Here is a 22603-nt window from a genome sequence, read left to right on the forward strand (position 1 = left end):
GGTCACCACCATGCCACCATCCCCGGGCACTCCCGAGGGGTGACGATCAGGGTGTAGAAGGTGCCAGGCTGGGGCAGGAAGCCCACGGCACGGACGGCCCGCTGCGAGGGGGTGTTGTGGGGCAGCACCCCGCAGTAGATGGGGAAGCTGCGGGCGTACAGCCCCTGGCCCAGGGCACCCAGTGTCACCCCACTGAGGCCCTGCCCGCGCCAGGCGGGCAGCGTGTAGCCATGGCTGAGGCAGCCCAGGGGGTCCAGCAGGCTCCAGGAGACGGGACGGCCGTGGGGTGCCAGCAGGCAGGCACTGGGCAGCCCCCGCAGCAGCCCCAGCAGGAACCGCCGGCTGCGGGCATTGCCCCCGAAGCTCCACGTGGCGTTGAGCAGCGAGATGTGGGATGGGGACACAGGTGCCAGGCGTAGTCCCGGTGGCACTCTGTAATGGGGTGGGGGGATTGGGGGACCTGCACCTTCCTTCCCAGCAGGGGTGGCACGGGGGAGCTGCTGCACCCTGGGGTGGGATTGAGGTCCTGTGTGCTACCCAGGGATGAGACTGGGGACCCCCATGTCACCCAGGGTTGTGCTTGGGGACCCCAGTGCCACTCAGGGATGAGATGGGTACCCCCATGTTACCCAGGGATGTGCTTGGGGATCCCTATGCCACTCAGGGAGTGCTCAGGGACCCCCCCATGTCACAAAGGGATGTGCTCAGGGACCCTCATGCTACCCAGGGATGTGCTTGGGGATCGTTATGTCAGCCAGGGATGTGCCTGGGGACTGATGTCACCCAGGGATGAGTTCAGTGACCCACACGTCACCCAGGGATATGATTGAGGACCCCCATGTCACCCACTGATGTGCTTGGGGACTCCTGTGCCGCCCAGCCACGTGACTGGGGCCCCCGGTGCTGCCGTGTCCCCAGGTGCCCCCACACTTACTGCACACGGGGCTGGGGGGGCCGGGGGCTCAGCAGTGCCTGGTACCGGTACGTCTCCAGCCGCAGCCCCTTGGCATCAGCCATCTCGCGCACAGCCTTATACATCCCCTCCTGCATCCCTGGGGCAGCGCTGTCAGCCCAGGCAGGGGCACGGTGGGTGAGGGGATGCCCAGGACACACTCCTGCCCCCACCCCGTGCCAGGCTTACCTTGCATCTGGAAGGCCCGGGTCCAGCCCACCACCTCGGTGCCCCCCAGCAATGCCCGCCAGGCACCCTCATCCCGGTAGTACACTGTCAACTGGTTGGTGTAGAAGTCCCAGGGGTCCCTGTGCTCCTTGTGGGGGGGAGAAGCAGGGTCTGAGCGTGGTGTCCCCCCTCCAGCCCCACAATGTATCGGGTGCTGCCGGGGCGGGGTGGGGGCACCTGGAGCAGCACCTCTGGGCGCAGGCGGGTCAGGACGACACGAAAATGGGGCCAGGAGTCCACCAGCACCTCATGGGCAGCCGGGTTCCCCCAGGCCACCGTCATCACAGCCCCCAAGACCTGCAGGACAGGGTTAGCGCTGGGGGGGGGGGGGGCATGGGGGGCTCTGATTGGTGGTGGGGCCATGATGTGTCTCTCTGTCCCCACGTAGTGTCCGGCTGCACCCTGGGTGCTGTCAGGCTCCACCAGTGTGGGGGTCAGGCCATCATGTGGGGAACCACCCTGAGGTCCCTGTCACCAGCAAAACAGGGGGGAGGCGGCAAAGGGATCCCCGGGGTCCCCCTCACCAGCAGGGCAGGGGGTCCCTGGGGTGCCTCTCACTGGCAGGGTGAGGGATCCCTGGAGTCCCCATCACGGGCAGGGCAAGGGGGAGGAAGAGGGGTCCCCAGGGTCCCTGTCACTGGCAGGATTGGGAGGTGGTAGAGGGGTCCCCATCACCGGCAGGGTGGCAGGCAGGCTTCTTCGTAGGGCCTCCTCCAGATGCTGCAGCTGGCCTGGACACGTCAGGGTCAGCATGGTCCGGTGGCTGTGGGGCAGGCAGGAATACTGAGGATCCGTGGAGCAGGCAGTGACACCGAGGATCTGGGGGCTGTGGGGTGTTGGTGGCTGTGGAGCAAGGTGGCCCAGCTGAGCACCCGTCCCCAGGTGGCTGTGGGGCTGGTAGGACTGGCCCCATGCCCAGTGCCAGTGGGACGGACCCTGCCCGTTGCCCCCACAGGTGGCCACCTCCTTGGGCAGGGGACAATCGCTGGACCGTGACAACTGGTGGAGGCCCTGGGATCTGCTGGTGTCACTGCTTGCCCCACAGAAGCAGGGAGCAGCTGGTGTCACTGCCTGTCCCAGTCTCCAGGTACCCACCCCACATCCCCCCAGGAGCCACGTCCCCAGGACTGCTGCAGGGTGAGTGCTGGAGGGGCTGGGGACCACTGGGGCTGGGGACAGGGCTGGGGTCCACACCTGGTGGTCCTGTCCCCCTGATATTGTGGGCTCTCTCGGCAGGACCATGCTGATCCTGACGTGCCCAGCCCAGCTGCAGCGCCTGGAGGGGGCCCTGCGGAGGAGCCTGCCTCTCGCCATGCCGGTGATGGGGCCCCTGCTGTAACCCCTGCCCTGTGCCATGATGGGGACCCCAGTATTACCCCTGCCCTATGCCACGATGGGGACCCTGCTGTCACCCCTGCCCTGTGCCGTGATGGGGACACCAATGTCACCCCTGCCCTACCAGCGATGGGGACACCGCTGTTGCCCCTGCCCTGTGCTGTGACAGAGACCCCCACGTAACCCCTGCCCCTTCCAAAGTCAAGGACCCCTGTGTCAACCCAGTCTATTGTCCTGGGTGATGGTGACCCCCATATCACCTCCCGCTTTTACCCCACCAGGGACAGGAATCCCAGTGTCAACCTCTCCCCAGACCAGCCACCCCTGGGGTTCCCCAGGGCCAGGTTAGGTTGCTAAGGAGCATCAACCTGCCCAGCAGCTGGATCCAAGCCAGCCAATCCCAACTCAGCTGGACTCTGCCCAAGAAATCCCAGGGCATTAGGATTCTGATCTATAATATCCCAGCCGAGACTAATCCTGCCTCAAGCCTTCCAGGCCAGCTTGGATTCTGAACCAGCGAATCCCAGCCCAGACGGACTCTGCCCCAGGCAATACCAGCCGAGACGGACTCTGCCCCAGGCAATACCAGCCCAGACAGACTCTGCCCATGCAATCACATAGAATTAGGATTCTGCTACAAGCTATCCCAAAATAATTAAAATCTGTGCCAACCAATCCAGCCCAGATGGATTCTACCCCAAAAAATTCAGGCCATTAGGATTCTGCCACAACCCAGCCCAGCCCAGTTAAATTCTGCTCAAGTAAATCCCAGTCCAGTCAAATGCTGCCCAAGTCATCCCAGCCCAGTCAGATTCTGCCTTAAGACTTCCAAGGCCTAAGTGGATTGTGCCCCAGCTGATCCCAGCCCAGCTGGGCTCTGCCCATGCAATCCCCTGCTGGGCATTAGGATTGTGCCCCAAGCAATCCCGGCCTACTGGGATTCTGAACCAGCCAATCCCAGCCCACCTGGATTCTGCCCCAACCAATCCCAGCCCAGATGGACTCTGCCATTGCAATCCCAGGCCATTGGGAGTCTGCCCCACGCCATCTCAGCCCAGCTGGATTCTGCCGCAACAAATCCCAGAGCAGATGGACTCTGTCCAAGTAATCCCAGTCCAGTCATATTCTGTTTTAAGACTTCCAGGCCTAAGTGGATTCTGCCCCAGCCCATTCCAGCCCAGCTGGTCTTTGCCAATGCAACCCCCTGCAGGGCATTAGAATTCTGCCCCAAGCAATCCCAACCTACTGGGATTCTGAACCAGCCAATCCAAACCCAGATGGACTCTGCCCCAGCCAATCCCAGCCCAGCCGCGCTCTGCCCATGCAATCCCCTGCTGGGCATTAGGATTGTGCCCCAAGCCATCCCTGCCTATTGGGATTCTGAAGCAGCCAATCCCAGCCCACCTGGATTCTGCCCCAACCAATCCCAGCCCAGATGGACTCTGCCATTGCAATCCCAGGCCATTGGGAATCTGCCCCACGCCATCTCAGCCCAGCTGGATTCTGCCGCAACAAATCCCAGACCAGACGGACTCTGTCCAAGTAATCCCAGTCCAGTCATATTCTGTTTTAAGACTTCCAGGCCTAAGTGGATTCTGCCCCAGCCCATTCCAGCCCAGCTGGTCTTTGCCAATGCAATCCCATGCAGGGCATTAGGAGTCTGTCCCAAGCCATCCCAGCCTACTGGGATTCTGAACCAGCGAATCCCAGCCCAGATGGACTCTGCTGATGCAATTCCAGGGTATTAGGATTCTGCTCCAAGCTATCCCAGCCTAATCAAAATCTGTGCCAACCAATCCCAGCCAGCTGGATTGTGCCCATGGAGTCCCAGGCCATTAGGATTCTGCCACAACCCAGCCCAGCCCAGTCAGATTCTGCTCAAGTAAATCCCAGACCAGTCAGATGCTGCCCAAGTCATCCCAGCCCAGTCAGATTCTGCCTTAAGACTTCCAAGGCCTAAATGGATTGTGCCCCAGCCGATCCCAGCCCACCTGGATTCTGCCCCAGCCAATCCCAGACCAGATGGACTCTACCCATGCAATTGAAGGGCTTTAGGAGTCTGCCCCAAGCCATCTCAGCCCAGTTGGATTCTGCCGCAACAAATCCCAGACTAGATGGACTCTGCCCAAGTAATCCCAGTCCAGTTGGATTCTGTTTTAAGACTTCCAGGCCTACTGGGATTCTGCCCTAGCCAGTCCCAGCCCAGCTTGTCTTTTCGACTGCAATCCCCTGCAGGGCATTAGAATTCTGCCCCAAGCAATCCCAGCCTACTGGGATTCTGAACCAGCCAAACCCCGATGGACTCTGCCCCAGCCAATCCCAGCCCAGCTGGTCTCTGCCATTGCAATCCCCTGCAGGGCATTAGAATTCTGCCCCAAGCAATCCCAACCTACTGGGATTCTGAAATAGCCAATCCAAACCCAGATGGGCTCTGCCCCAGCCAATCCCAGCCCAGCCGCGCTCTACCCATGCAATCCCCTGCTGGGCATTAGGATTGTGCCCCAAGCCATCCCAGCCTACTGGGATTCTGCCCCAGCCAATCCCAGACCAGATGGACTCTACCCATGCAATTGAAGGGCTTTAGGAGTCTGCCCCAAGCCATCTCAGCCCAGTTGGATTCTGCCGCAACAAATCCCAGACTAGATGGACTCTGCCCAAGTAATCCCAGTCCAGTTGGATTCTGTTTTAAGACTTCCAGGCCTACTGGGATTCTGCCCCAGCCAATCCCAGCCCAGCTGGTCTTTGCCAATGCAACCCCCTGCAGGGCATTAGAATTCTGCCCCAAGCAATCCCAGCCTACTGGGAGTCTGAACCAGCCAATCCAAACCCAGATGGACTCTGCCCCAGCCAATCCCAGCCCAGCCGCGCTCTGCCCATGCAATCCCCTGCTGGGCATTAGGATTGTGCCCCAAGCCATCCCAGCCTATTGGGATTCTGAAGCAGCCAATCCCAGCCCACCTGGATTCTGCCCCAACCAATCCCAGCCCAGATGGACTCTGCCATTGCAATCCCAGGCCATTGGGAATCTGCCCCACGCCATCTCAGCCCAGCTGGATTCTGCCGCAACAAATCCCAGACCAGACGGACTCTGTCCAAGTAATCCCAGTCCAGTCATATTCTGTTTTAAGACTTCCAGGCCTAAGTGGATTCTGCCCCAGCCCATTCCAGCCCAGCTGGTCTTTGCCAATGCAATCCCATGCAGGGCATTAGGAGTCTGTCCCAAGCCATCCCAGCCTACTGGGATTCTGAACCAGCGAATCCCAGCCCAGATGGACTCTGCTGATGCAATTCCAGGGTATTAGGATTCTGCTCCAAGCTATCCCAGCCTAATCAAAATCTGTGCCAACCAATCCCAGCCAGCTGGATTGTGCCCATGGAGTCCCAGGCCATTAGGATTCTGCCACAACCCAGCCCAGCCCAGTCAGATTCTGCTCAAGTAAATCCCAGACCAGTCAGATGCTGCCCAAGTCATCCCAGCCCAGTCAGATTCTGCCTTAAGACTTCCAAGGCCTAAATGGATTGTGCCCCAGCCGATCCCAGCCCACCTGGATTCTGCCCCAGCCAATCCCAGACCAGATGGACTCTACCCATGCAATTGAAGGGCTTTAGGAGTCTGCCCCAAGCCATCTCAACCCAGTTGGATTCTGCCGCAACAAATCCCAGACCAGACGGACTCTGCCCAAGTAATCCCAGTCCAGTTGGATTCTGTTTTAAGACTTCCAGGCCTACTGGGATTCTGCCCCAGCCAATCCTAGCCCAGCTTGTCTTTTCGACTGCAGTCCCCTGCAGGGCATTAGAATTCTGCCCCAAGCAATCCCAGCCTACTGGGATTCTGAAACAGCCAAACCCCGATGGACTCTGCCCCAGCCAATCCCAGCCCAGCTGGTCTCTGCCATTGCAATCCCCTGCAGGGCATTAGAATTCTGCCCCAAGCAATCCCAGCCTACTGGGAGTCTGAACCAGCCAATCCAAACCCAGATGGACTCTGCCCCAGCCAATCCCAGCCCAGCCGCGCTCTGCCCATGCAATCCCCTGCTGGGCATTAGGATTGTGCCCCAAGCAATCCCGGCCTACTGGGATTCTGAAGCAGCCAATCCCAGCCCACCTGGATTCTGCCCCAACCAATCCCAGCCCAGATGGACTCTGCCATTGCAATCCCAGGCCATTGGGAGTCTGCCCCACGCCATCTCAGCCCAGTTGGATTCTGCCGCAACAAATCCCAGAGCAGATGGACTCTGTCCAAGTAATCCCAGTCCAGTCATATTCTGTTTTAAGACTTCCAGGCCTAAGTGGATTCTGCCCCAGCCAATCCCAGACCAGCTGAACTCTGCATCAGCCCATTCCAGCCCAGCTGGTCTTTGCCAATGCAACCCCCTGCAGGGCATTAGAATTCTGCCCCAAGCAATCCCAACCTACTGGGATTCTGAACCAGCCAATCCAAACCCAGATGGACTCTGCCCCAGCCAATCCCAGCCCAGCCGCGCTCTGCCCATGCAATCCCCTGCTGGGCATTAGGATTGTGCCCCAAGCCATCCCAGCCTATTGGGATTCTGAAGCAGCCAATCCCAGCCCACCTGGATTCTGCCCCAACCAATCCCAGCCCACATGGACTCTGCCATTGCAATCCCAGGCCATTGGGAGTCTGCCCCACGCCATCTCAGCCCAGCTGGATTCTGCCGCAACAGATCCCAGACCAGACGGACTCTGTCCAAGTAATCCCAGTCCAGTCATATTCTGTTTTAAGACTTCCAGGCCTAAGTGGATTCTGCCCCAGCCCATTCCAGCCCAGCTGGTCTTTGCCAATGCAATCCCATGCAGGGCATTAGGAGTCTGTCCCAAGCCATCCCAGCCTACTGGGATTCTGAACCAGCGAATCCCAGCCCAGATGGACTCTGCTGATGCAATTCCAGGGTATTAGGATTCTGCTCCAAGCTATCCCAGCCTAATCAAAATCTGTGCCAACCAATCCCAGCCAGCTGGATTGTGCCCATGGAGTCCCAGGCCATTAGGATTCTGCCACAACCCAACCCAGCCCAGCCCAGTCAGATTCTGCTCAAGTAAATCCCAGACCAGTCAGATGCTGCCCAAGTCATCCCAGCCCAGTCAGATTCTGCCTTAAGACTTCCAAGGCCTAAATGGATTGTGCCCCAGCCGATCCCAGCCCACCTGGATTCTGCCCCAGCCAATCCCAGACCAGATGGACTCTACCCATGCAATTGAAGGGCTTTAGGAGTCTGCCCCAAGCCATCTCAACCCAGTTGGATTCTGCCGCAACAAATCCCAGACCAGACGGACTCTGCCCAAGTAATCCCAGTCCAGTTGGATTCTGTTTTAAGACTTCCAGGCCTACTGGGATTCTGCCCCAGCCAGTCCCAGCCCAGCTTGTCTTTTCGACTGCAATCCCCTGCAGGGCATTAGAATTCTGCCCCAAGCAATCCCAGCCTACTGGGATTCTGAACCAGCCAAACCCCGATGGACTCTGCCCCAGCCAATCCCAGCCCAGCCGCGCTCTGCCCATGCAATCCCCTGCTGGGCATTAGGATTGTGCCCCAAGCAATCCCGGCCTACTGGGATTCTGAAGCAGCCAATCCCAGCCCACCTGGATTCTGCCCCAACCAATCCCAGCCCAGATGGACTCTGCCATTGCAATCCCAGGCCATTGGGAGTCTGCCCCACGCCATCTCAGCCCAGTTGGATTCTGCCGCAACAAATCCCAGAGCAGATGGACTCTGTCCAAGTAATCCCAGTCCAGTCATATTCTGTTTTAAGACTTCCAGGCCTAAGTGGATTCTGCCCCAGCCAATCCCAGACCAGCTGAACTCTGCATCAGCCCATTCCAGCCCAGCTGGTCTTTGCCAATGCAACCCCCTGCAGGGCATTAGAATTCTGCCCCAAGCAATCCCAACCTACTGGGATTCTGAACCAGCCAATCCAAACCCAGATGGACTCTGCCCCAGCCAATCCCAGCCCAGCCGCGCTCTGCCCATGCAATCCCCTGCTGGGCATTAGGATTGTGCCCCAAGCCATCCCAGCCTATTGGGATTCTGAAGCAGCCAATCCCAGCCCACCTGGATTCTGCCCCAACCAATCCCAGCCCACATGGACTCTGCCATTGCAATCCCAGGCCATTGGGAGTCTGCCCCACGCCATCTCAGCCCAGCTGGATTCTGCCGCAACAGATCCCAGACCAGACGGACTCTGCCCAAGTAATCCCAGTCCAGTCATATTCTGTTTTAAGACTTCCAGGCCTAAGTGGATTCTGCCCCAGCCCATTCCAGCCCAGCTGGTCTTTGCCAATGCAATCCCATGCAGGGCATTAGGAGTCTGTCCCAAGCCATCCCAGCCTACTGGGATTCTGAACCAGCGAATCCCAGCCCAGATGGACTCTGCTGATGCAATTCCAGGGTATTAGGATTCTGCTCCAAGCTATCCCAGCCTAATCAAAATCTGTGCCAACCAATCCCAGCCAGCTGGATTGTGCCCATGGAGTCCCAGGCCATTAGGATTCTGCCACAACCCAACCCAGCCCAGCCCAGTCAGATTCTGCTCAAGTAAATCCCAGACCAGTCAGATGCTGCCCAAGTCATCCCAGCCCAGTCAGATTCTGCCTTAAGACTTCCAAGGCCTAAATGGATTGTGCCCCAGCCGATCCCAGCCCACCTGGATTCTGCCCCAGCCAATCCCAGACCAGATGGACTCTACCCATGCAATTGAAGGGCTTTAGGAGTCTGCCCCAAGCCATCTCAACCCAGTTGGATTCTGCCGCAACAAATCCCAGACCAGACGGACTCTGCCCAAGTAATCCCAGTCCAGTCATATTCTGTTTTAAGACTTCCAGGCCTACTGGGATTCTGCCCCAGCCAATCCTAGCCCAGCTTGTCTTTTCGACTGCAGTCCCCTGCAGGGCATTAGAATTCTGCCCCAAGCAATCCCAGCCTACTGGGATTCTGAACCAGCCAAACCCCGATGGACTCTGCCCCAGCCAATCCCAGCCCAGCTGGTCTCTGCCATTGCAATCCCCTGCAGGGCATTAGAATTCTGCCCCAAGCAATCCCAGCCTACTGGGAGTCTGAACCAGCCAATCCAAACCCAGATGGACTCTGCCCCAGCCAATCCCAGCCCAGCCGCGCTCTGCCCATGCAATCCCCTGCTGGGCATTAGGATTGTGCCCCAAGCAATCCCGGCCTACTGGGATTCTGAAGCAGCCAATCCCAGCCCACCTGGATTCTGCCCCAACCAATCCCAGCCCAGATGGACTCTGCCATTGCAATCCCAGGCCATTGGGAGTCTGCCCCACGCCATCTCAGCCCAGTTGGATTCTGCCGCAACAAATTCCAGAGCAGATGGACTCTGTCCAAGTAATCCCAGTCCAGTCATATTCTGTTTTAAGACTTCCAGGCCTAAGTGGATTCTGCCCCAGCCAATCCCAGACCAGCTGAACTCTGCATCAGCCCATTCCAGCCCAGCTGGTCTTTGCCAATGCAACCCCCTGCAGGGCATTAGAATTCTGCCCCAAGCAATCCCAACCTACTGGGATTCTGAACCAGCCAATCCAAACCCAGATGGACTCTGCCCCAGCCAATCCCAGCCCAGCCGCGCTCTGCCCATGCAATCCCCTGCTGGGCATTAGGATTGTGCCCCAAGCCATCCCAGCCTATTGGGATTCTGAAGCAGCCAATCCCAGCCCACCTGGATTCTGCCCCAACCAATCCCAGCCCACATGGACTCTGCCATTGCAATCCCAGGCCATTGGGAGTCTGCCCCACGCCATCTCAGCCCAGCTGGATTCTGCCGCAACAGATCCCAGACCAGACGGACTCTGTCCAAGTAATCCCAGTCCAGTCATATTCTGTTTTAAGACTTCCAGGCCTAAGTGGATTCTGCCCCAGCCCATTCCAGCCCAGCTGGTCTTTGCCAATGCAATCCCATGCAGGGCATTAGGAGTCTGTCCCAAGCCATCCCAGCCTACTGGGATTCTGAACCAGCGAATCCCAGCCCAGATGGACTCTGCTGATGCAATTCCAGGGTATTAGGATTCTGCTCCAAGCTATCCCAGCCTAATCAAAATCTGTGCCAACCAATCCCAGCCAGCTGGATTGTGCCCATGGAGTCCCAGGCCATTAGGATTCTGCCACAACCCAACCCAGCCCAGCCCAGTCAGATTCTGCTCAAGTAAATCCCAGACCAGTCAGATGCTGCCCAAGTCATCCCAGCCCAGTCAGATTCTGCCTTAAGACTTCCAAGGCCTAAATGGATTGTGCCCCAGCCGATCCCAGCCCACCTGGATTCTGCCCCAGCCAATCCCAGACCAGATGGACTCTACCCATGCAATTGAAGGGCTTTAGGAGTCTGCCCCACGCCATCTCAACCCAGCTGGATTCTGCCGCAACAAATCCCAGACCAGACGGACTCTGCCCAAGTAATCCCAGTCCAGTTGGATTCTGTTTTAAGACTTCCAGGCCTACTGGGATTCTGCCCCAGCCAGTCCCAGCCCAGCTTGTCTTTTCGACTGCAATCCCCTGCAGGGCATTAGAATTCTGCCCCAAGCAATCCCAGCCTACTGGGAGTCTGAACCAGCCAATCCAAACCCAGATGGACTCTGCCCCAGCCAATCCCAGCCCAGCCGCGCTCTGCCCATGCAATCCCCTGCTGGGCATTAGGATTGTGCCCCAAGCAATCCCGGCCTACTGGGATTCTGAACCAGCCAATCCCAGCCCACCTGGATTCTGCCCCAACCAATCCCAGCCCACATGGACTCTGCCATTGCAATCCCAGGCCATTGGGAGTCTGCCCCACGCCATCTCAGCCCAGTTGGATTCTGCCGCAACAAATCCCAGAGCAGATGGACTCTGTCCAAGTAATCCCAGTCCAGTCATATTCTGTTTTAAGACTTCCAGGCCTAAGTGGATTCTGCCCCAGCCAATCCCAGACCAGCTGAACTCTGCATCAGCCCATTCCAGCCCAGCTGGTCTTTGCCAATGCAACCCCCTGCAGGGCATTAGAATTCTGCCCCAAGCAATCCCAACCTACTGGGATTCTGAACCAGCCAATCCAAACCCAGATGGACTCTGCCCCAGCCAATCCCAGCCCAGCCGCGCTCTGCCCATGCAATCCCCTGCTGGGCATTAGGATTGTGCCCCAAGCCATCCCAGCCTATTGGGATTCTGAAGCAGCCAATCCCAGCCCACCTGGATTCTGCCCCAACCAATCCCAGCCCACATGGACTCTGCCATTGCAATCCCAGGCCATTGGGAGTCTGCCCCACGCCATCTCAGCCCAGCTGGATTCTGCCGCAACAGATCCCAGACCAGACGGACTCTGTCCAAGTAATCCCAGTCCAGTCATATTCTGTTTTAAGACTTCCAGGCCTAAGTGGATTCTGCCCCAGCCCATTCCAGCCCAGCTGGTCTTTGCCAATGCAATCCCATGCAGGGCATTAGGAGTCTGTCCCAAGCCATCCCAGCCTACTGGGATTCTGAACCAGCGAATCCCAGCCCAGATGGACTCTGCTGATGCAATTCCAGGGTATTAGGATTCTGCTCCAAGCTATCCCAGCCTAATCAAAATCTGTGCCAACCAATCCCAGCCAGCTGGATTGTGCCCATGGAGTCCCAGGCCATTAGGATTCTGCCACAACCCAACCCAGCCCAGCCCAGTCAGATTCTGCTCAAGTAAATCCCAGACCAGTCAGATGCTGCCCAAGTCATCCCAGCCCAGTCAGATTCTGCCTTAAGACTTCCAAGGCCTAAATGGATTGTGCCCCAGCCGATCCCAGCCCACCTGGATTCTGCCCCAGCCAATCCCAGACCAGATGGACTCTACCCATGCAATTGAAGGGCTTTAGGAGTCTGCCCCAAGCCATCTCAACCCAGTTGGATTCTGCCGCAACAAATCCCAGACCAGATGGACTCTGCCCAAGTAATCCCAGTCCAGTCGGATTCTGTTTTAAGACTTCCAGGCCTACTGGGATTCTGCCCCAGCCAATCCCAGCCCAGCTTGTCTTTTCGACTGCAGTCCCCTGCAGGGCATTAGAATTCTGCCCCAAGCCATCCCAGCCTACTGGGATTCTGCCCCAGCCAATCCCAGACCAGATGGACTCTACCCATGCAATTGAAGGGCTTTAGGAGTCTGCCCCACGCCATCTCAGCCCAGTTGGATTCTGCCGCAACAAATCCCAGAGCAGATGGACTCTGTCCAAGTAATCCCAGTCCAGTCATATTCTGTTTTAAGACTTCCAGGCCTAAGTGGATTCTGCCCCAGCCAATCCCAGACCAGCTGAACTCTGCATCAGCCCATTCCAGCCCAGCTGGTCTTTGCCAATGCAACCCCCTGCAGGGCATTAGAATTCTGCCCCAAGCAATCCCAACCTACTGGGATTCTGAACCAGCCAATCCAAACCCAGATGGACTCTGCCCCAGCCAATCCCAGCCCAGCCGCGCTCTGCCCATGCAATCCCCTGCTGGGCATTAGGATTGTGCCCCAAGCCATCCCAGCCTATTGGGATTCTGAAGCAGCCAATCCCAGCCCACCTGGATTCTGCCCCAACCAATCCCAGCCCACATGGACTCTGCCATTGCAATCCCAGGCCATTGGGAGTCTGCCCCACGCCATCTCAGCCCAGCTGGATTCTGCCGCAACAGATCCCAGACCAGACGGACTCTGCCCAAGTAATCCCAGTCCAGTCATATTCTGTTTTAAGACTTCCAGGCCTAAGTGGATTCTGCCCCAGCCCATTCCAGCCCAGCTGGTCTTTGCCAATGCAATCCCATGCAGGGCATTAGGAGTCTGTCCCAAGCCATCCCAGCCTACTGGGATTCTGAACCAGCGAATCCCAGCCCAGATGGACTCTGCTGATGCAATTCCAGGGTATTAGGATTCTGCTCCAAGCTATCCCAGCCTAATCAAAATCTGTGCCAACCAATCCCAGCCAGCTGGATTGTGCCCATGGAGTCCCAGGCCATTAGGATTCTGCCACAACCCAACCCAGCCCAGCCCAGTCAGATTCTGCTCAAGTAAATCCCAGACCAGTCAGATGCTGCCCAAGTCATCCCAGCCCAGTCAGATTCTGCCTTAAGACTTCCAAGGCCTAAATGGATTGTGCCCCAGCCGATCCCAGCCCACCTGGATTCTGCCCCAGCCAATCCCAGACCAGATGGACTCTACCCATGCAATTGAAGGGCTTTAGGAGTCTGCCCCAAGCCATCTCAACCCAGTTGGATTCTGCCGCAACAAATCCCAGACCAGACGGACTCTGCCCAAGTAATCCCAGTCCAGTTGGATTCTGTTTTAAGACTTCCAGGCCTACTGGGATTCTGCCCCAGCCAATCCTAGCCCAGCTTGTCTTTTCGACTGCAGTCCCCTGCAGGGCATTAGAATTCTGCCCCAAGCAATCCCAGCCTACTGGGATTCTGAACCAGCCAAACCCCGATGGACTCTGCCCCAGCCAATCCCAGCCCAGCTGGTCTCTGCCATTGCAATCCCCTGCAGGGCATTAGAATTCTGCCCCAAGCAATCCCAGCCTACTGGGAGTCTGAACCAGCCAATCCAAACCCAGATGGACTCTGCCCCAGCCAATCCCAGCCCAGCCGCGCTCTGCCCATGCAATCCCCTGCTGGGCATTAGGATTGTGCCCCAAGCAATCCCGGCCTACTGGGATTCTGAACCAGCCAATCCCAGCCCACCTGGATTCTGCCCCAACCAATCCCAGCCCACATGGACTCTGCCATTGCAATCCCAGGCCATTGGGAGTCTGCCCCACGCCATCTCAGCCCAGTTGGATTCTGCCGCAACAAATCCCAGAGCAGATGGACTCTGTCCAAGTAATCCCAGTCCAGTCATATTCTGTTTTAAGACTTCCAGGCCTAAGTGGATTCTGCCCCAGCCAATCCCAGACCAGCTGAACTCTGCATCAGCCCATTCCAGCCCAGCTGGTCTTTGCCAATGCAACCCCCTGCAGGGCATTAGAATTCTGCCCCAAGCAATCCCAACCTACTGGGATTCTGAACCAGCCAATCCAAACCCAGATGGACTCTGCCCCAGCCAATCCCAGCCCAGCCGCGCTCTGCCCATGCAATCCCCTGCTGGGCATTAGGATTGTGCCCCAAGCAATCCCGGCCTACTGGGATTCTGAACCAGCCAATCCCAGCCCACCTGGATTCTGCCCCAACCAATCCCAGCCCAGATGGACTCTGCCATTGCAATCCCAGGCCATTGGGAGTCTGCCCCACGCCATCTCAGCCCAGTTGGATTCTGCCGCAACAAATCCCAGAGCAGATGGACTCTGTCCAAGTAATCCCAGTCCAGTCATATTCTGTTTTAAGACTTCCAGGCCTAAGTGGATTCTGCCCCAGCCAATCCCAGACCAGCTGAACTCTGCATCAGCCCATTCCAGCCCAGCTGGTCTTTGCCAATGCAACCCCCTGCAGGGCATTAGAATTCTGCCCCAAGCAATCCCAACCTACTGGGATTCTGAACCAGCCAATCCAAACCCAGATGGACTCTGCCCCAGCCAATCCCAGCCCAGCCGCGCTCTGCCCATGCAATCCCCTGCTGGGCATTAGGATTGTGCCCCAAGCCATCCCAGCCTATTGGGATTCTGAAGCAGCCAATCCCAGCCCACCTGGATTCTGCCCCAACCAATCCCAGCCCAGATGGACTCTGCCATTGCAATCCCAGGCCATTGGGAGTCTGCCCCACGCCATCTCAGCCCAGCTGGATTCTGCCGCAACAAATCCCAGACCAGACGGACTCTGTCCAAGTAATCCCAGTCCAGTCATATTCTGTTTTAAGACTTCCAGGCCTAAGTGGATTCTGCCCCAGCCCATTCCAGCCCAGCTGGTCTTTGCCAATGCAATCCCATGCAGGGCATTAGGAGTCTGTCCCAAGCCATCCCAGCCTACTGGGATTCTGAACCAGCGAATCCCAGCCCAGATGGACTCTGCTGATGCAATTCCAGGGTATTAGGATTCTGCTCCAAGCTATCCCAGCCTAATCAAAATCTGTGCCAACCAATCCCAGCCAGCTGGATTGTGCCCATGGAGTCCCAGGCCATTAGGATTCTGCCACAACCCAACCCAGCCCAGCCCAGTCAGATTCTGCTCAAGTAAATCCCAGACCAGTCAGATGCTGCCCAAGTCATCCCAGCCCAGTCAGATTCTGCCTTAAGACTTCCAAGGCCTAAATGGATTGTGCCCCAGCCGATCCCAGCCCACCTGGATTCTGCCCCAGCCAATCCCAGCCCAGATGGACTCTACCCATGCAATTGAAGGGCTTTAGGAGTCTGCCCCACGCCATCTCAACCCAGTTGGATTCTGCCGCAACAAATCCCAGACCAGACGGACTCTGCCCAAGTAATCCCAGTCCAGTTGGATTCTGTTTTAAGACTTCCAGGCCTACTGGGATTCTGCCCCAGCCAATCCTAGCCCAGCTTGTCTTTTCGACTGCAGTCCCCTGCAGGGCATTAGAATTCTGCCCCAAGCAATCCCAGCCTACTGGGATTCTGAACCAGCCAAACCCCGATGGACTCTGCCCCAGCCAATCCCAGCCCAGCTGGTCTCTGCCATTGCAATCCCCTGCAGGGCATTAGAATTCTGCCCCAAGCAATCCCAGCCTACTGGGAGTCTGAACCAGCCAATCCAAACCCAGATGGACTCTGCCCCAGCCAATCCCAGCCCAGCCGCGCTCTGCCCATGCAATCCCCTGCTGGGCATTAGGATTGTGCCCCAAGCAATCCCGGCCTACTGGGATTCTGAAGCAGCCAATCCCAGCCCACCTGGATTCTGCCCCAACCAATCCCAGCCCAGATGGACTCTGCCATTGCAATCCCAGGCCATTGGGAGTCTGCCCCACGCCATCTCAGCCCAGTTGGATTCTGCCGCAACAAATCCCAGAGCAGATGGACTCTGTCCAAGTAATCCCAGTCCAGTCATATTCTGTTTTAAGACTTCCAGGCCTAAGTGGATTCTGCCCCAGCCAATCCCAGACCAGCTGAACTCTGCATCAGCCCATTCCAGCCCAGCTGGTCTTTGCCAATGCAACCCCCTGCAGGGCATTAGAATTCTGCCCCAAGCAATCCCAGCCTACTGGGAGTCTGAACCAGCCAATCCAAACCCAGATGGACTCTGCCCCAGCCAATCCCAGCCCAGCCGCGCTCTGCCCATGCAATCCCTTGCTGGGCATTAGGATTGTGCCCCAAGCCATCCCAGCCTATTGGGATTCTGAAGCAGCCAATCCCAGCCCACCTGGATTCTGCCCCAACCAATCCCAGCCCAGATGGACTCTGCCATTGCAATCCCAGGCCATTGGGAGTCTGCCCCACGCCATCTCAGCCCAGCTGGATTCTGCCGCAACAAATCCCAGACCAGATGGACTCTGTCCAAGTAATCCCAGTCCAGTCATATTCTGTTTTAAGACTTCCAGGCCTAAGTGGATTCTGCCCCAGCCCATTCCAGCCCAGCTGGTCTTTGCCAATGCAATCCCATGCAGGGCATTAGGAGTCTGTCCCAAGCCATCCCAGCCTACTGGGATTCTGAACCAGCGAATCCCAGCCCAGATGGACTCTGCTGATGCAATTCCAGGGTATTAGGATTCTGCTCCAAGCTATCCCAGCCTAATCAAAATCTGTGCCAACCAATCCCAGCCAGCTGGATTGTGCCCATGGAGTCCCAGGCCATTAGGATTCTGCCACAACCCAACCCAGCCCAGCCCAGTCAGATTCTGCTCAAGTAAATCCCAGACCAGTCAGATGCTGCCCAAGTCATCCCAGCCCAGTCAGATTCTGCCTTAAGACTTCCAAGGCCTAAATGGATTGTGCCCCAGCCGATCCCAGCCCACCTGGATTCTGCCCCAGCCAATCCCAGACCAGATGGACTCTACCCATGCAATTGAAGGGCTTTAGGAGTCTGCCCCAAGCCATCTCAACCCAGTTGGATTCTGCCGCAACAAATCCCAGACCAGATGGACTCTGCCCAAGTAATCCCAGTCCAGTTGGATTCTGTTTTAAGACTTCCAGGCCTACTGGGATTCTGCCCCAGCCAATCCCAGCCCAGCTTGTCTTTTCGACTGCAATCCCCTGCAGGGCATTAGAATTCTGCCCCAAGCAATCCCAGCCTACTGGGATTCTGAACCAGCCAAACCCCGATGGACTCTGCCCCAGCCAATCCCAGCCCAGCTGGTCTCTGCCATTGCAATCCCCTGCAGGGCATTAGAATTCTGCCCCAAGCAATTCCAACCTACTGGGATTCTGAAATAGCCAATCCCAGCCCAGATGGGCTCTGCCCCAGCCCAGCCCAGCCCAGCCGCGCTCTGCCCATGCAATCCCCTGCTGGGCATTAGGATTGTGCCCCAAGCCATCCCAGCCTACTGGGATTCTGCCCCAGCCAATCCCAGACCAGATGGACTCTACCCATGCAATTGAAGGGCTTTAGGAGTCTGCCCCAAGCCATCTCAGCCCAGTTGGATTCTGCCGCAACAAATCCCAGACTAGATGGACTCTGCCCAAGTAATCCCAGTCCAGTTGGATTCTGTTTTAAGACTTCCAGGCCTAAGTGGATTCTGCCCCAGCCCATCCCAGCCCAGCTGGTCTCTGCCATTGCAATCCCCTGCAGGGCATTAGAATTCTGCCCCAAGCAATCCCAGCCTACTGGGATTCTGAACCAGCCAATCCAAACCCAGATGGACTCTGCCCCAGCCAATCCCAGCCCAGCCGCGCTCTGCCCATGCAATCCCCTGCTGGGCATTAGGATTGTGCCCCAAGCCATCCCAGCCTATTGGGATTCTGAAGCAGCCAATCCCAGCCCACCTGGATTCTGCCCCAACCAATCCCAGCCCAGATGGACTCTGCCATTGCAATCCCAGGCCATTGGGAGTCTGCCCCACGCCATCTCAGCCCAGCTGGATTCTGCCGCAACAAATCCCAGACCAGACGGACTCTGTCCAAGTAATCCCAGTCCAGTCATATTCTGTTTTAAGACTTCCAGGCCTAAGTGGATTCTGCCCCAGCCCATTCCAGCCCAGCTGGTCTTTGCCAATGCAATCCCATGCAGGGCATTAGGAGTCTGTCCCAAGCCATCCCAGCCTACTGGGATTCTGAACCAGCGAATCCCAGCCCAGATGGACTCTGCTGATGCAATTCCAGGGTATTAGGATTCTGCTCCAAGCTATCCCAGCCTAATCAAAATCTGTGCCAACCAATCCCAGCCAGCTGGATTGTGCCCATGGAGTCCCAGGCCATTAGGATTCTGCCACAACCCAGCCCAGCCCAGTCAGATTCTGCTCAAGTAAATCCCAGACCAGTCAGATGCTGCCCAAGTCATCCCAGCCCAGTCAGATTCTGCCTTAAGACTTCCAAGGCCTAAATGGATTGTGCCCCAGCCGATCCCAGCCCACCTGGATTCTGCCCCAGCCAATCCCAGACCAGATGGACTCTACCCATGCAATTGAAGGGCTTTAGGAGTCTGCCCCAAGCCATCTCAGCCCAGTTGGATTCTGCCGCAACAAATCCCAGACTAGATGGACTCTGCCCAAGTAATCCCAGTCCAGTTGGATTCTGTTTTAAGACTTCCAGGCCTACTGGGATTCTGCCCCAGCCAATCCCAGCCCAGCTTGTCTTTTCGACTGCAATCCCCTGCAGGGCATTAGAATTCTGCCCCAAGCAATCCCAGCCTACTGGGATTCTGAACCAGCCAAACCCCGATGGACTCTGCCCCAGCCAATCCCAGCCCAGCTGGTCTCTGCCATTGCAATCCCCTGCAGGGCATTAGAATTCTGCCCCAAGCAATCCCAACCTACTGGGATTCTGAAATAGCCAATCCCAGCCCAGATGGGCTCTGCCCCAGCCCAGCCCAGCCCAGCCGCGCTCTGCCCATGCAATCCCCTGCTGGGCATTAGGATTGTGCCCCAAGCCATCCCAGCCTACTGGGATTCTGCCCCAGCCAATCCCAGACCAGATGGACTCTACCCATGCAATTGAAGGGCTTTAGGAGTCTGCCCCAAGCCATCTCAACCCAGTTGGATTCTGCCGCAACAAATCCCAGACCAGATGGACTCTGCCCAAGTAATCCCAGTCCAGTTGGATTCTGTTTTAAGACTTCCAGGCCTACTGGGATTCTGCCCCAGCCAATCCCAGCCCAGCTGGTCTCTGCCATTGCAATCCCCTGCAGGGCATTAGAATTCTGCCCCAAGCAATCCCAGCCTACTGGGAGTCTAAACCAGCCAATCCAAACCCAGATGGACTCTGCCCCAGCCAATCCCAGCCCAGCCGCGCTCTGCCCATGCAATCCCCTGCTGGGCATTAGGATTGTGCCCCAAGCAATCCCAACCTACTGGGATTCTGAACCAGCCAATCCAAACCCAGATGTACTCTGCCCCAGCCAATCCCAGCCCACCTGGATTCTGCCCCAACCAATCCCAGCCCAGATGGACTCTGCCATTGCAATCCCAGGCCATTGGGAGTCTGCCCCACGCCATCTCAGCCCAGTTGGATTCTGCCGCAACAAATCCCAGAGCAGATGGACTCTGTCCAAGTAATCCCAGTCCAGTCATATTCTGTTTTAAGACTTCCAGGCCTAAGTGGATTCTGCCCCAGCCAATCCCAGACCAGCTGAACTCTGCATCAGCCCATTCCAGCCCAGCTGGTCTTTGCCAATGCAACCCCCTGCAGGGCATTAGAATTCTGCCCCAAGCAATCCCAACCTACTGGGATTCTGAACCAGCCAATCCAAACCCAGATGGACTCTGCCCCAGCCAATCCCAGCCCAGCCGCGCTCTGCCCATGCAATCCCCTGCTGGGCATTAGGATTGTGCCCCAAGCCATCCCAGCCTATTGGGATTCTGAAGCAGCCAATCCCAGCCCACCTGGATTCTGCCCCAACCAATCCCAGCCCAGATGGACTCTGCCATTGCAATCCCAGGCCATTGGGAGTCTGCCCCACGCCATCTCAGCCCAGCTGGATTCTGCCGCAACAAATCCCAGACCAGACGGACTCTGTCCAAGTAATCCCAGTCCAGTCATATTCTGTTTTAAGACTTCCAGGCCTAAGTGGATTCTGCCCCAGCCCATTCCAGCCCAGCTGGTCTTTGCCAATGCAATCCCATGCAGGGCATTAGGAGTCTGTCCCAAGCCATCCCAGCCTACTGGGATTCTGAACCAGCGAATCCCAGCCCAGATGGACTCTGCTGATGCAATTCCAGGGTATTAGGATTCTGCTCCAAGCTATCCCAGCCTAATCAAAATCTGTGCCAACCAATCCCAGCCAGCTGGATTGTGCCCATGGAGTCCCAGGCCATTAGGATTCTGCCACAACCCAGCCCAGCCCAGTCAGATTCTGCTCAAGTAAATCCCAGACCAGTCAGATGCTGCCCAAGTCATCCCAGCCCAGTCAGATTCTGCCTTAAGACTTCCAAGGCCTAAATGGATTGTGCCCCAGCCGATCCCAGCCCACCTGGATTCTGCCCCAGCCAATCCCAGACCAGATGGACTCTACCCATGCAATTGAAGGGCTTTAGGAGTCTGCCCCAAGCCATCTCAACCCAGTTGGATTCTGCCGCAACAAATCCCAGACTAGATGGACTCTGCCCAAGTAATCCCAGTCCAGTTGGATTCTGTTTTAAGACTTCCAGGCCTACTGGGATTCTGCCCCAGCCAATCCCAGCCCAGCTTGTCTTTTCGACTGCAATCCCCTGCAGGGCATTAGAATTCTGCCCCAAGCAATCCCAGCCTACTGGGATTCTGAACCAGCCAAACCCCGATGGACTCTGCCCCAGCCAATCCCAGCCCAGCTGGTCTCTGCCATTGCAATCCCCTGCAGGGCATTAGAATTCTGCCCCAAGCAATCCCAACCTACTGGGATTCTGAAATAGCCAATCCCAGCCCAGATGGGCTCTGCCCCAGCCCAGCCCAGCCCAGCCGCGCTCTGCCCATGCAATCCCCTGCTGGGCATTAGGATTGTGCCCCAAGCCATCCCAGCCTACTGGGATTCTGCCCCAGCCAATCCCAGACCAGATGGACTCTACCCATGCAATTGAAGGGCTTTAGGAGTCTGCCCCAAGCCATCTCAGCCCAGTTGGATTCTGCCGCAACAAATCCCAGACTAGATGGACTCTGCCCAAGTAATCCCAGTCCAGTTGGATTCTGTTTTAAGACTTCCAGGCCTACTGGGATTCTGCCCCAGCCAATCCCAGCCCAGCTGGTCTCTGCCATTGCAATCCCCTGCAGGGCATTAGAATTCTGCCCCAAGCAATCCCAGCCTACTGGGAGTCTAAACCAGCCAATCCAAACCCAGATGGGCTCTGCCCCAGCCAATCCCAGCCCAGCTGGTCTCTGCCCATGCAATCCCCTGCTGGGCATTAGGATTGTGCCCCAAGCAATCCCGGCCTATTGGGATTCTGAAGCAGCCAATCCCAGCCCACCTGGATTCTGCCCCAGCCAATCCCAGCCCAGATGGACTCTGCCATTGCAATCCCAGGCCATTGGGAGTCTGCCCCACGCCATCTCAGCCCAGTTGGATTCTGCCGCAACAAATCCCAGAGCAGATGGACTCTGTCCAAGTAATCCCAGTCCAGTCATATTCTGTTTTAAGACTTCCAGGCCTAAGTGGATTCTGCCCCAGCCAATCCCAGACCAGCTGAACTCTGCATCAGCCCATTCCAGCCCAGCTGGTCTTTGCCAATGCAACCCCCTGCAGGGCATTAGAATTCTGCCCCAAGCAATCCCAACCTACTGGGATTCTGAACCAGCCAATCCAAACCCAGATGGACTCTGCCCCAGCCAATCCCAGCCCAGCCGCGCTCTGCCCATGCAATCCCCTGCTGGGCATTAGGATTGTGCCCCAAGCCATCCCAGCCTATTGGGATTCTGAAGCAGCCAATCCCAGCCCACCTGGATTCTGCCCCAACCAATCCCAGCCCAGATGGACTCTGCCATTGCAATCCCAGGCCATTGGGAGTCTGCCCCACGCCATCTCAGCCCAGCTGGATTCTGCCGCAACAAATCCCAGACCAGACGGACTCTGTCCAAGTAATCCCAGTCCAGTCATATTCTGTTTTAAGACTTCCAGGCCTAAGTGGATTCTGCCCCAGCCCATTCCAGCC

At 57.1% G+C, this 22603-nt stretch overlaps 2 protein-coding genes across 3 annotated transcripts in view; one reads left to right on the forward strand and one right to left on the reverse strand.

Moving 5' to 3' along the window:
- Positions 1-22603, reverse strand: part of LOC114015631 (glycine N-acyltransferase-like protein 3) — a 26464-nt gene continuing 3861 nt past the window's right edge. The window contains exons 1-5 of one of the 2 annotated variants that reach the window (XM_055722674.1): positions 1856-1933; positions 1370-1477; positions 1142-1268; positions 935-1052; positions 1-432 (exon numbers count right to left, since the gene is read on the reverse strand). In XM_055722674.1, the coding sequence (XP_055578649.1) occupies positions 3-432; positions 935-1052; positions 1142-1268; positions 1370-1477; positions 1856-1933 (861 nt within the window). In that variant the 3' untranslated portion in view covers positions 1-2. Of the gene's footprint in view, positions 1269-1369; positions 1478-1855; positions 1934-22603 lie in introns of those variants that run through there. The other variant, XR_008734217.1, reaches the window with a different exon arrangement.
- The window catches only part of LOC102059114 (glycine N-acyltransferase-like protein 3), a 25346-nt gene continuing 5163 nt past the window's right edge, over positions 2421-22603 (forward strand). The window contains exon 1 of the mRNA XM_055722671.1: positions 2421-2498. Within this exon, the coding sequence (XP_055578646.1) occupies positions 2421-2498 (78 nt within the window). The remainder of the gene's footprint in view (positions 2499-22603) is intronic.

Source organism: Falco cherrug, chromosome 10 (assembly GCF_023634085.1).
Source record: "Falco cherrug isolate bFalChe1 chromosome 10, bFalChe1.pri, whole genome shotgun sequence".
NCBI classification, from domain to species: Eukaryota; Metazoa; Chordata; class Aves; order Falconiformes; family Falconidae; genus Falco; species Falco cherrug.